Here is a 13,690-nt window from a genome sequence, read left to right as displayed (position 1 = left end):
CACTGGTTTCCTCTGGAAAAGTTAGAGTTTTGACCAGTAAAAAAGCCTACACAGAAGTAGTTAAGGAGAATGGTCTTTCCTTTCTGGCAAGATCTGGGCTGCATTTATCCCATGGATGTGTGAGAAAACACGTGCAATCTGTGAAGTGTTGTGGGATACCTCAGGATAAAAGGGGTGTAATTGTCAAATTTTTCCAGTGTTTATTATAATAACATCTGATAGGTTTCATTTCACAATGGTTTTAAAAGGAAAAATAGATTAATGATTTTTTGTAAAAGGCAGTGGCCAGTTAATATGAAATGCCTTACTTTGTGCACTTTGGCTGTTATGCATTACTTGCGTCCTGTTTCAATTTGTGCATTATCAGTAAAAATCTTCAAAATCAGAACGTATCTGAAGTATTTCCTTGGCAATTCTGTTTTAATTTTCGATATTGTCCTGTATTTGTAAGTAAGCCAGTTCTTTCCTCGTTAGGGAGGTGAATCCTGAGTAGCCTAGTGCTTAAAAGCAGGGGTTAGTGATTTATTGTTTGCATTATTGAACCGGGGCGTGCCATCAAGCCAGACCTCTGGGGCAGGCACACACAGTATCCTTTCCATGAGGAGCCACTTCCTTCTGTCAGATTTTACTCTGCAATGGAGAAATATTCCTGCATATTTGATGGCAAATCAGAACCTCCAGCTAAGCTGTTGATGGATAAAATCTCCTTTGTCAGTTCCCAACCTTCTGTCTTCCTGCACGTTTGCCCTTCTTGGGTTTCTTGAAGACTCTGTCCTTAATATTTAGTAATTAATACCCCTCAAACAATCTTCTGAAATTATTTAGAATTCTAACACTATTACATATGTAGAAAAAGCCCACAAAAGCAATGAAATTAAAAGAGAAACCACCTATCATGCTTTGTTTTGCTGGTTTAAAATAGTTTTGGTAGTTAAATGTAGATGCTAAATATAACTACTTTTAAAATAATTAATTTGTGTATTATCACACAATGTTCATACAAAGCTGTAGTGCCAATTATGATAATTGACAGTACTTCTTTTGAAATTTTTTAACCTTTGATTCCTAGGCTTTCTGTATAAAATATGATACACCGCCTTTGCCATATCACAACTCCTAAGTGAATATACACGACAAATGCAATTCATGTGTTTTGTGGAAATGAAATTAGAAGTGTTTGGCTTGCTTACGATGTCAGTGACAGAGTAAAACATATGCCTTTTGCATTTAGGTCAAACTTAAATATTTACATTTCTGCAAAGCCATCTTGAACATGTAACTTGTCCTTTCCTTCCATTCCATTTTATTCTGTTTTTATGTAGTGCTCCTTAGTGTGGTACTTTTACACCCCAATGTTGCTTGTTCTCTCAGAACAATTATATTTAAATATTAGTCTGAAAATTCCTCTGCCCTTTTTCTTTGAAGTGTTTGGAAGTTCTCCTATCAAGGATTTTTCTTCCTTTTACATATAATTTGAGATTTAAAACCAGGGCCCATGGGCACTGAAGGTGCCGTAACAGTAGGATATATTGGACCTCTCATTTGATTAGACAGTGTAGGCTCAAGTTTTATTCATTACATATACAAGGTTAAAGGTTATATTTATTGTTTGACAGGATGAAAAGCTAATGAAAGAGGCTGTCATAGATACATAGATTATCTTTTCACTATCAAACCACCAGGTGATCTGCTTATTTTCTTCTTTATTGAGATTTCCTTGGGAAGAATACCTATGGTATTAGACGTTAGTATGGAAAATGTGTATGCAGACCTTACTGTACACTGAGTTTTTTGGGGTTTCAACATACTTAAAATGTGATATGGTTTGTTTATTCAAAATTGTATGACTTTTACTCCTAAATTATAGTGAATGCATGGATTTAACATGCTTCATTGTCCCTGCTCGTTAAAGTGTAAATGGGAATTTCTCCTCATTTACTTCCAGTCATACATCCTGTTAAATAAAATGATTTCTTCACCAGCCAAAGTAATACTAATATTGACATGTGTATGAGATATCACACGCCCATTCACTGAGTGGAAAAAATTATATTTTGTTAATATAGAAGGTGTTTGACTGACGGGTGGTGATAAGCATAACCACTTTTCCTTATTACTGTGCCATTTCAAGAAAAGGAAGTGATAAAGCCCCAAGGCTTCTAAATGTAATAATGCAAATGAATGCATCAAAGTGTGAATATTTCAAGGCAAACCACACTTAATACGTCCAAAAATGTGTATGCCGTGGAATGGAGTTTATGGGCTTAGCAAGAGCCACTCTCGCTGGAAAAATGAAATCAGTTTCTGTAACTTAAACTTCTCTCTTTACCACACGCAACCGTACCATCAGAAGAAAAATGAGTTTGATTCACGTTTGGTTTCTTAAATAAAAAGTTCATTTACTGAGTGAAACTCTGGTACTTTGAATCTTCCAGAACTCTTATATTTGATAAAGTTGATAGTGGTATGCTGAAGAAAAGCTGTTTACAAATTTGGATAAAATTAGAATTTATTTTAAACTTTAAAGTACTAAGATGTCCTATTTAAAGTTTGTTGTTCAGTGGGTTTTTTTAATAAAAAAGTAAGGAAAAAGCTCAGTCAGTATTCAGCCAGAGCCAAATAAAACCACGCTCAAGGTTTCTTTTGTACCCAGCTACAATTTTGCACAGTACCTTATGAAAAAAAGAGATAAACAGATAAGGTAGCTGCTGCATAAATTAGAGTCAAGATAAGCAGAATATTTCAGTGGCCGGATAAATAGGATGCTACATTCAGTTCTGCTCTCGTGAGAGAATGTAGTTCTGTGGAGATAGCTGGCAAAACAGTGAATATTACATGAGCTAACATAACATGTCCAGTGGATATAAACACTAGATGTATTGACAATACACTGGTTCAAAGGCCAGATGTCTAAAGAGATTAGCCAGATAAAAAAGAATGACATGAATAGCAGTGTGTTTTTAATGTTAAAGTAAATACTTGCTTTATTTTTAAATGGAAAAAGCAGCATAACATAAACTCAAATAGCAGCTTTTAGTACATCAGCAGTGAAGTGGCTGAATAGGCATTGTCATACAGTGAGTTGTTCTGCTTGGCTGAAGTAAAGAATATCTTACAAAACCATTTTATGAAAAGTTAATACTATTGGATATGAGTCTTTACAGAGGGGTTTTTTTAACAAAAAGACAAATGGTGTGTTTGGAAAAAGCATTTTATAAAATGTTATAGAAAGATCTTTTTATTTAATGTTCAGAACAATTTGTTTGATTCAAATTCAGTTTCTGTATTAGTCTTCCAGTTAAGGTACTGGACTGAGACATAGTACATGGATTGAGCTTTGCCTTTGTATTGTTTGTGCAAGCCATTTTAACTAGTTTGCACAGCAGTAGAATCTCATTGAAATGGAAATAAAATTATTCTCTTTCATTATGTGAAGATACAGGGATAGAGCCATAAGTAAAATTTATCTCCATTTTATAGCCATGGTATCAGATTAAAACCATAGTAGTTGACTTTCTGGACTGAGAATGGCACTGTAATGCTATGGAAAAGTGACCAAAACTCCATATACCCTACACATTTCACAAGAAATGTGAGAGACTACCATTATTGTAGAACTTGTCATCTAGCAGGACACATGCCTTGCTGGAGTAAAACTAGGTTAGCTGCTAGTTTGTACAACTGAGATTTAAAGTCTTTACAGAAAACGCACGTCTTTACTGAAGGATGAACAGTTACCATTTCCTTGGGTAACAGCATTTTGCCACATGGACATTAAAAAAACCACCAAGGAAGCCAGGGGCAGACCTCTCTGAATTTACTCCATGCTATTTTATATATGGAAGCTTTCACTTTCAGAAAATGCCTGGTCATTTGGTACACACAAACTGATCTATGTGTGGTTAATCAGCAAATTTCTAAATTACACAACAAAAAAAAAAAAAGAAAGATTTAAGCACTTTCCGTTAGCGTTTTCAGTGTGTATGGTTTCCTACACTATGGAAGATTTAAGTCCTTTCCATTAATGTGCAGAGAAGTGGTTCACATAGGGGTCTCCCCCAGAGACAGAAATGAACCTGTGTCTTCCGAATCCCAGGCTACCATCCAGATCACTAGTTCATCCAATCCAGGATCTGTCCCAGGAAGTAGAGGCCAGACTTTCTAGCTGAAGACAAGCTCTACCTCACCCCATCGTTTTTTCTTTCCTTCTCTCTGGGACAAGGAAAGGCAAATCCCAGAAAAGATTCTTCCCAGAGATTTTCACATGAAAATTTCCATACCATGCAAGAAAAGAGATGACTCTCATGATATTTCACTTCAAGAGTCCATTTTATTCAGCAGATATTTTGTGCATTTCAGCGTTTTTCTTCAAATGAATCCTAAAGTAATTGAAAGACAAATGGATTCTGACTCTGAAAAGAATACTGATGAGGATGAAGGTAATCTCCAGAATACAGCTTTTTAGGTTTATCATTTAATAAATTGAACATGTGTCTTCTGAAAGTAGATTGTTTTAGCTATTTGTGCAGGCATTTTTACATGAAAATGGGAATGCACTATCTTACAACCTTACATCTTTTATCTTTTAAATTGAAATAACACTTCTCCCTGAAGAACCTATAAAATGTGATGGTGTGTTTGCATTAGTGTTTTATGGGACTTTGGAAAATTATTGTCAAGTTCTTGAGAGAAAATACCTTTTTCATTAAATACAACAGTATATATATGTTTTTTTTAAGAGTTATTTAAAGCTATGAGTTAAACCATCATTAAAATTTTGCTAGTCTATAAAATAAAATACCTTGTAATTATTTTTGAGCATCAGTTATGCTTCACAGTTCTTGTTACTGTAATCAATTTACAGTGAAGAATGAAAACACATAACTTATTTGATGAAAGACATCTGATCAGCTTCAAATATATTTTGAAAGGCCTGGAGTTTTGATTTTCAGTCTTGCATTAATCACCATATCCCTTCTCTACTGTGCCTTCAAACATATATGTACAATAATATTGTGACAGATGACACCTCTGTCTTCCATAGCTTCAGAATTCACTGCAGCGTAGGATAAGATGCACCTTCACAGTGGAGGGAAGAGATATTCTCAGGGCGTTTTTCCATTACAAAATACAATCTCACCTATTTGTCTGCCATTTTGTGTTTCCTTCTCAGAGGGGGTGAACATTTCCTGTTAACAGACTAGGGTGTGAATTACTGCTTCAGCTTTTGAAATGGGCATTTGGGGACTGGAATTTGTTCTGCCAGAGAAATGGATGCACAGTACCTTGATGAAGGCGATAGCAGCAGGTCCCATGCAGTCCCCAAAGCAACCCAGAGCCTTGATATAATTTAGCATAGTGCACATATATCTGCACAGTTTGTCAGTCTAACAGGAAAATAATGTCTTTTAGTAAGTTACTCTTTCAAGGAAGTGGTTCAACAACCGTTTTTATATATTGGCAACTTACAGCCTATAATAATGCCAACGTGTTTCCTGACAGTGGCAGGATGTGTAACAAAACTGAGTATAACAAAAATGCAAATATTCATTTTTTCTTTTTCCAGTAGTTGGGAAACAAGCCTGGAAAGTGTTAGGGAATGGCTCATTCTTCTCTTTCAAGAATGTTTTGTGAGGTCTTGCAGTGCAATCTGCATCAGATAACACTGATCCTTAGGGATTACTCATACATTTTACACATATGAGAAAGCTATTAACATCTCCATGACACAGCAAAGTATTAAGTAGCCAGAGTGTTTCATGTGAAAAACACTGAAATCATAATGTTTTAAAATGTAAGTATTCATCAAACACTGCTATTTAAAAACAAGCTCTAATATGTAAAATTGGAAAACAGCATGTTCTATGTCAGCCTTTTTAACAGCCATCTCAAAAAAAATAGCAGTGCTGAAGGAATGTAGCTTGTAGCTTTAAAACTTGTAGCTTTAAAACTGTTCAGTTACATATGTAGTGTAGTGAAACACACTGATTTGACCTTGTACTAGTATTTCCATTCCAAATGACTTTCGATTTTAACTCAGTAGAGGAATTGTGCTGTGGAATGAAATGCAAGAATACCTGTTACTATTTTGAAAAGGGTCAAAGTCCTTGAGTATATGTTTGTTTTCAAGTTGTAATTCCCTTAATAATATAAATTCTAACTCTTAATTTTCGATTTATACAAATCAAGTAATCATTTAAAGTTATAATAAGTTTATACAATTATTTGGTGTGGAAGTGTGCTCTCCTCTAGGTTTTAAACTCTGTGTGTTTGGTTAATTTTAATACAAAAACTAAAATCCAAAGATTCTTTGTAGATAGGTAGTAAATACACTATTACTATCTCCTCTGGAAAATCAGATTTAAGATTGCTTATATATTTCAACATTTTATCTACTTTCTGTTGTATTTTCTTTATCCCAGTGACTTTTGTATCAGACGATAACAAATAAATTTTGCAAAAAAATTATGAGATAAAGTGGGTTCAAAAAAAATCATAGAAAATCATGTATCCCCTAAGTAGACATGTCAAAACCGACAGTTCACAGTACTGTCTTATGTTTCTTTTGTTTTTTACCTGATTTGTGTAGACTGTCTGTTATGTATGCTCAGAATGGAGTTTGGATTTGTGAATAATTTCCAAATTCTATTGTTTTGAAGTACAAAGCTTGTTTGTTTCACTCAGTAAAACCTGGCTTTGTTCAGTCAGAAAGTAGATCCAGTCCTGCAGCACTATGCATGGTTTTTAAGTATTTCTGCTTAGGATCACCAGACACCATCAGCAGTTCCGCGTGAAATCTTTTCATCATGAACTGTGCATTACAAAGTATCCTGTGTGAGCAAAAGTCAGTTTTCATTAGCTGTGTGATTATGGTGAATGACAGGAACAGAAATATTAGTTTGGCCTCAATGCATTTAAAATGCAGTTTTAGAAGTCTATTTCCAGAGCAATGTTACTGAATTAATTGGGGAACAAGTCATACTTCAAGAAGGTCTTGAAAGTTTGCAGATGTGGATCACTTATATTTGTCAATTAAAATAAGGACAGTCATAAGACTTAGTACACAAAGCCTTTGAAAAGAAATTCTAAGATTACAGCAATCTGAAGGGATTACAACAGCACGGAACGAGTGTGGTTGCAGAGTCTCCTACGTAGTGAATCTTAATGCAGAATTAACTTATGACATATAAGACATGCCGCCCTTCAGCTGATAATATATTTGACCTCTTATCCCTTTGTAGCCTATTGGTGCTTTGAACCCAAAGAGAGCAGTCTTCTATGCAGAACGGTATGAGACATGGGAAGATGATCAGACTCCACCTTATCATTACAACACCCACTACTCTACATCTACTTCTACATTGGCTTGGCTTGTTCGTATTGTAAGTATTTCTGAATCCTGTTTTTCGTTAATATCGTTATCTATAAATTGTGGTGGTGTAAGGACACATACGGTGAAGAAAATCCATCTAAAACTAAATGCGTCTAAAAAAAAGGCTCTAGACAATACAGAAATGTGATATTACTCATATATTAATTTATTCTTTTCAGTCAGGGACAGATATATACCACATTAAAGAAAAACCTTTTATGAAAAGCACATTAAACTGTGTCATATTGAGAGAGGAATTATAGAACCAGTCTTATACTAAAGCAGTATGGAGTAATATTTTATGCAAATGAACTATGCTTCTCAATGAATTAATAACTTACAGTTTTCAGAAATGTAAAGATGTAGATTTTAACTTCAAACTTCTATTTCAATTCTGGAAACCTCATGCTTAAATCCTATCCTCAAAATCAGATCTAGGGAAGGGGGCCAAACTTCAAAGATAGAATGAATCTGAGTTTGGTTTGTGTGTTAAGACAATGAATTACAGAAAAATGAGTGTTGACAAGAGACTTAAAGTTTCACAGAGAAACATGAATTAATGAAAAATTGAGTCACCATGTAATTACTGAACTTAAACTACACTCTGCCAGTAAAAATCTGTTGCATAAAGTGTATTCTAAGCACATTTCACACACAACCAAGCAAAGCAGATCTGCACAAAGCTAGAGATCTGAGTTTTCACTCGTCTCAGCTTTCCCTAGACATGTCCTGTTTTTCTGCTCAGAAGGGAAGAATTCATGTATCTATGAGTTCAGGATATACTTCTTCTTAACCTGTGGGAAACTAAGTGTTGATTACACTCCTGTATGGAGTGACCACTGTACTCCTTTTGAATGTTGCTAAGTTATTCAGGTACTGTGAATTCATTTCATGGTTCACATGTGCTTCTTTGTTGCCTTAAAGTATATTAAAACCAGTGGTTTTATTTGCATATTTATCTATTAATTTTGGCTGCTATTCAACAAAAGATCCCCTCTTGCTAGTCGGCAAATCCTTAGATCTGCAAGTCTGCTTACAGGCTGAATGTACAACACACCAAGGAGTGTCCATTTCCTGTATTAGGCTAATGCTGTGTCATTTTTACTACTGTTGTTTATGTAATAACCTAGGTGTTCTTGCTCTCTTTCTTTTCTGCCCTAAAAGAGCGAGAGTACAAGGTTTCTGTCTTGATGGCCTTGCAATATAGACCTAAGAAATTATGTTTGTTAAAGCAAACAATATATGTGAGAATAGAAAGCAGAAAAGAAAAGGAAAGGTAGTGCTTTCCAGGGAGGAGATTGCTGATGGCAAGAAGGTGAAAACAACAAAGGGAGAATTTAGATGTGGGGGCACACCTAGATGGGTATTTTAAAGATTATTTAAATAGGAGTGACCAGCAAAGAGAAGCAATCACTAGTGGAAGGAGACAACAGAAGTGAGAGGGAGGCAAATGTGGGGAAAGTTTAAAGCTTAGAAAAGGGGAAAAAAAGAAATAACATGCTGAGATCAGATAGGGCTGCGTATGGAAGCCCAAAATAAAGATTTGAAAATAAGTGTGTTTAGAGACAGTAAAAGATTATAGCTATGGGGATTATGAAGTCATAGTGATCCTTAGAGAGATATTTTTGGCTACAAAATAAAGGATGAAAATTCCTAAGGGAGAAGATTATGCCAGTGAAGTTGATAGGTAAGGCTAAGTCAGATTTCTGGAAATTAAAGTACGATTTCTTGTTCATGAATTTTTTGAGCTAAAGTTTTGGTATGCATTTGTGAAGAAGACTGCATAAGAACATTGTATAAAAGGTAAATTACAATCTATTCCAGGAAGAGGAACGTGACAATAAGAGATCACAGAATCATAGAACTGTTTAGGTTGGAAAAGACCTTTAAGATCATCCAGTCCAACTGTTAACCTAACATTACCAAGTCCACCACTAAACCAGTTAAGGGTAGAGTCATAATTTCATGTTTCCTTGCTTGGTGGCTGGATTATTTTTAATGAAAGTAAAAACTAGGAATCATTAAGGTTGGAAAGGATTTCTAAGATCATCATTCCAACCATCAATCCAACACCACCATGCCCACTAAACCATGTCCCAAAATGCCACGTCTACCCATTTTTTGAACAATTCCAGGGATGGTGACTCCACCACCTCTCTGGGCAGCCTGTTCCAATGCTTGACAACTGTTTCCTTGAAGAAATTTTTCCTAATATCTAATCTAAACCTCCCCTGATGCAGCTTGAGGCCATTTCCTCTCATCCTATTGCTAACTACTCAGGAGATGCAGAGATTCAGACAGAAAAATGCTTTCAGTATTTTGAGGGATTGGAGAAGATTCATGGGAAGAGATGTGCTACAGTAGAGCTTTTGGTAGAAAGTGAAAACAAACTGAGAGTGGAAGAGAGGAGTGAAAGTAAAATCATGGCAGAAGACTGCATAAACCAAGGAATAAGAGAAAAGGGAAAGAAAAAAGAGAGAAATGGAGAGAAAACAAACAAGCAAACAAACAAAAAGCTATGACAAAAAGTATACTGGGAATGAGATAGTCTAGATAGAACCAGAACAAAACAGTATAGAGTAATGGGGATCCAGGGGGAGAAACTACATGCCTAGACCTTTTTATTGGAGGAAACAGTAGTTCCAGTAGGAAAAGCAGTTTCAGCCACTCTGAAGTATGTATATATAGAGTTGTGTAATTGCCTCAAAATCTTAAAAATTTTTTTGAATCTTGCTTTTTGGCTTTGACAGATGCAATCTGGTTCCTGTCAGTTCTCTTCAAAACATGGCTCATAATATCATATTTCTGAGTCAATTCTGTGATAATCTGTTCCCTACTGCCTTATATTTCTGTTGCTTTCCTTTATCTGATGTATCAGGCTTCTTTTATAAAAGACATTTTATGCCTTAGCCTCAGTTCTGTCCTGTTTAATTGATTTTGATATCATCAATCTCTGCCTCTGTTTTGTCATTAATAAATTTTTCACTGGTTGTACAGTTTTCTCTTGAGTCCTTTTGTGTACTGAGAGTGTCCAGTAAAAATCCATCTTTAAAAGTGTCCTATTTAATTATGTTTTCAAAAATATGACAGTCTTATCATATAATATGTTGAAGCTACTGATAATTACAGCAACTATAATAATTCTATTATTAATTTTTGTTCTTCTGCCTTTCATTATACTTAGTGGAATAAGGTGTAATCCTTAACTGAATCTGTGGGCCACTAGTGCATCTGCAAAGCTTCTGCTTGTATTTTCTATGAGCTGGTTGTACAAGTCTAGGTGTGCTTCGAGCTGGTTGTACAAGTGTAGGTGTGCTCCATTCTCTCTGTAAGAATGCTAGGAGAAAAATGAAGGCAGTTTCAGGATAACCAATGGTTTGCCTCACCAGGCCATATATCAGACTGGTTAGGTTCACTTTTGAGGGTTATACAGCTGACCCTGAAACTCTCCCAAAGCAACATAATGCATGCACCCTCTTTCTGTACAGCCTGCCCCACCATGTGGGCATGCACACACTCACATGTGAATTGAGATTATAATTCTTAATTAACCTGTACATGTTTATTTAAACTAATCCATTGTACATTTTGGACTACTACATTATGCTAGAATTCTGAAAGATCAAGAAACAATCCTGTAACTAGCTTCATAAAAAATTAACTCAGCCACAGCCTAGAAATATTTAATATTATTATTATGAATGAAGCCTGCATGATCTCCAGAAATGTTAGGTTCATATCCAAAATCAACTGTTTCTTGAAATTGATCAGCTTGCTTTCTAAGTTGAGGGGTAGATTATTAATGGTTAGATAACAACTTTACAGAGATAGATATTGAATATGAAAGTCTACCGTATTGTTCAGTCAGGTTAATAAGGATGATAAGAACAGAGAACACCATGATAAGTATAATATTGCCTTTCTCTCCTTTGAGGTGTTACTGAAATCAAACCACGGTTAAACATTTTTTGCACATCACACATCTTTAGACCTAAATCTAAGAAATTCAACTTATTCCTTAGGAAATCTGAGCTGACATCACCCACAAGTTTGCTCCAGCAAACAGAGTAAAAGGTATTCTGCAAAGGGATGCACTGTTCTGTTGATGCAGTTGCATTTTTGTATCAATTAAATTAAATATTCATAGTTTATGGATAGGTGACCTTACCACCTGGTTCAAGAGTAATTTTTTTCACGTGCTTTCCATGTGGACCAGTGAATATTTGAGATGCAGTAGGTAGAATAGTTTAAACAAAGAATCCTACATGAGAATGCCATATATTCCAGTGACTTGAATGTCAGCCTGAAGAGTAGACAGAAGAAAACAGAAAAGTAGAAGAATTAACTCTGGCTTGAATGTGAATATCATCACTGTCTTCACATTTTAGGTGAAAGAGGCTAGAGCTGCGGTGCAATTGATTGCTCTCAGTAGTTGCTGTTGGAGAAGTTGTGTTTGTGTGAATCAGTTACATCGTCATTGAAACAAAGACCAGTATTAGAGAGTGTGATTCTTTAATGTTGTGGTCAAGAAGTTTGCAGAGAAGAATTGATTTCCAGTTTCTGTTACAATAACTAAGTACTTGTACAAGGTAGAAGAAATTCTGGATTTATTGTGAGTCATGTCTGATTGGGCCAAAACTAGTTTTTAGTGAGATGCGAAGGTGGGGAGGACTTGAAATCCTGTTGTAAACAGAAGTGAATCTGAGTCTCATATTTGGTAGGTCTGAGGAGAACAGTCACAGATATAGCAGAGAAAAGGTGTACATCACTCTGACAAAACCCCAAATACTGTCTTTTTCTCCTCTCACAAATGGCTGAAAAGACATTTTTGTTTGACATGAGATGTCTCAAAATGACACATCCCTTCCTCTTCCCTCCCCTGCTCCCACCATAAATGATTCAAATGGGACTAGATGCTGTTAAAAGGGGGAAGGAGGGAGAGAAGTGCTGTTGAATGGAAAAATTACTTGTTCCCACAGCTCAAGCTTGTATTCATCGTAATCGAGTACCCCACAAATTTCTCTTCTTGTTGGCAGTGAACAAGGTGTGAATTTTATTCAGAATATGAGGAACGAGTGAGATGGGGTTATAATGAAAACATTGTGCAGCTTTATAGCTTTCACAGCAACAAAACCTTTACATGAAATGACAGTAATTGGTATCATAGAATAACAGTATTTAAATGAGTATATTGAATACAGATATGAATTGTATTTATATAAGCACTTGACTTTCCAGAGAATAAAAATTACCTTAAAATTATGTGAGAGGTCTGAGATAAAGCAAGTGAAAGCTCTGAATTTCTGCTAAGGATTAAAAATCCAAAAAGATAGTCACAACAGGTCATAGCAGGATAGCATAATAGAGCACCCTGTAGTGCTCAGCTATTAAAAGTTTAATCCTTGATTATGAATTTTATTGCTTTTGTATATTTGTCTCAGATGCTTAAAATAATGTTGTCATGGAATTTTGGATTAATATTTTTACATAATTTATTGTAATTACATCATTTTTCTGGTTTCTGCTTTTTTTTTAGTCCATCAACCGCTTCTGATTTCAGAACCTCAGCAGTGACCCACAGTCTGCTGCACAATGACATTCACAACAAATTACATGTATCTTATAAAGAAAAAAAGTGATAGGTTGGGGTTGGTAGAAGACAGAATTCTTTATGCTTAGATCAAAAACATATAAAGTTTTTCAGTACGGGTAAGCTAGAAAAATAGCATAATTTGCAAAGATCGCTATTGTAAATATATACAGAGATTTGGAGGGTGAGAATTTATTTAAAACCAAAATAATTCTAATGTTGAAAGAATTTAATGTACATTTACTGTTAAAATTATAATATTAATAGAATTTTAGTCTGAATTAATATAATCCAATTCCTGTGTATATTATTTTCTGTTTGCTAGCTCTGGGTCTGAATCATACACTTTTGATTTATATTTTACATGAAGTACACTGTATGAAGCACTGTAAAATCTAGACATATGAAAACTTAATTTCTTTTCTTTCAGAGTTACAATTCATTGTGATACTTTTATGCTGCTCACCAAGTTGAGCTGCTGTTAAATTTTAATATTCTTTTCAAATTATAAACCTCTTCCTCACTTGGCACAAGCTCTTTCAATATTCACGAGTGCAAATGAAGTCACTGTGCAGTGGGAGTTAGGGTCCTCCAACAAGAAGTGATATTGTGATTATTTTTTATTTAATTTAATTATTTTTAGTTAATTATTTAGCACATACTAGGATTCTCTGTTGGGAATAAATGCACTGGTGAAAGTATATTTCTTAGATTGGTACCTATTCTTT

General features: G+C 35.0%; 1 protein-coding gene across 4 annotated transcripts in view; it reads left to right on the top strand.

Moving 5' to 3' along the window:
• NBEA (neurobeachin) overlaps positions 1–13,690 on the top strand; it is a 532,307-nt gene that overhangs the window by 447,886 nt on the left and 70,731 nt on the right. For all 4 annotated transcript variants that reach the window (XM_075727933.1, XM_075727935.1, XM_075727932.1 and 1 more), the window contains one exon: positions 7,242–7,382. In XM_075727933.1, the coding sequence (XP_075584048.1) occupies positions 7,242–7,382 (141 nt within the window). The remainder of the gene's footprint in view (positions 1–7,241; positions 7,383–13,690) is intronic.

Source organism: Pelecanus crispus, chromosome 1 (genome assembly GCF_030463565.1).
Source record: "Pelecanus crispus isolate bPelCri1 chromosome 1, bPelCri1.pri, whole genome shotgun sequence".
Classification (NCBI taxonomy): domain Eukaryota; kingdom Metazoa; phylum Chordata; class Aves; order Pelecaniformes; family Pelecanidae; genus Pelecanus; species Pelecanus crispus.
This window is presented reverse-complemented; position numbering and strand designations above follow the sequence as displayed.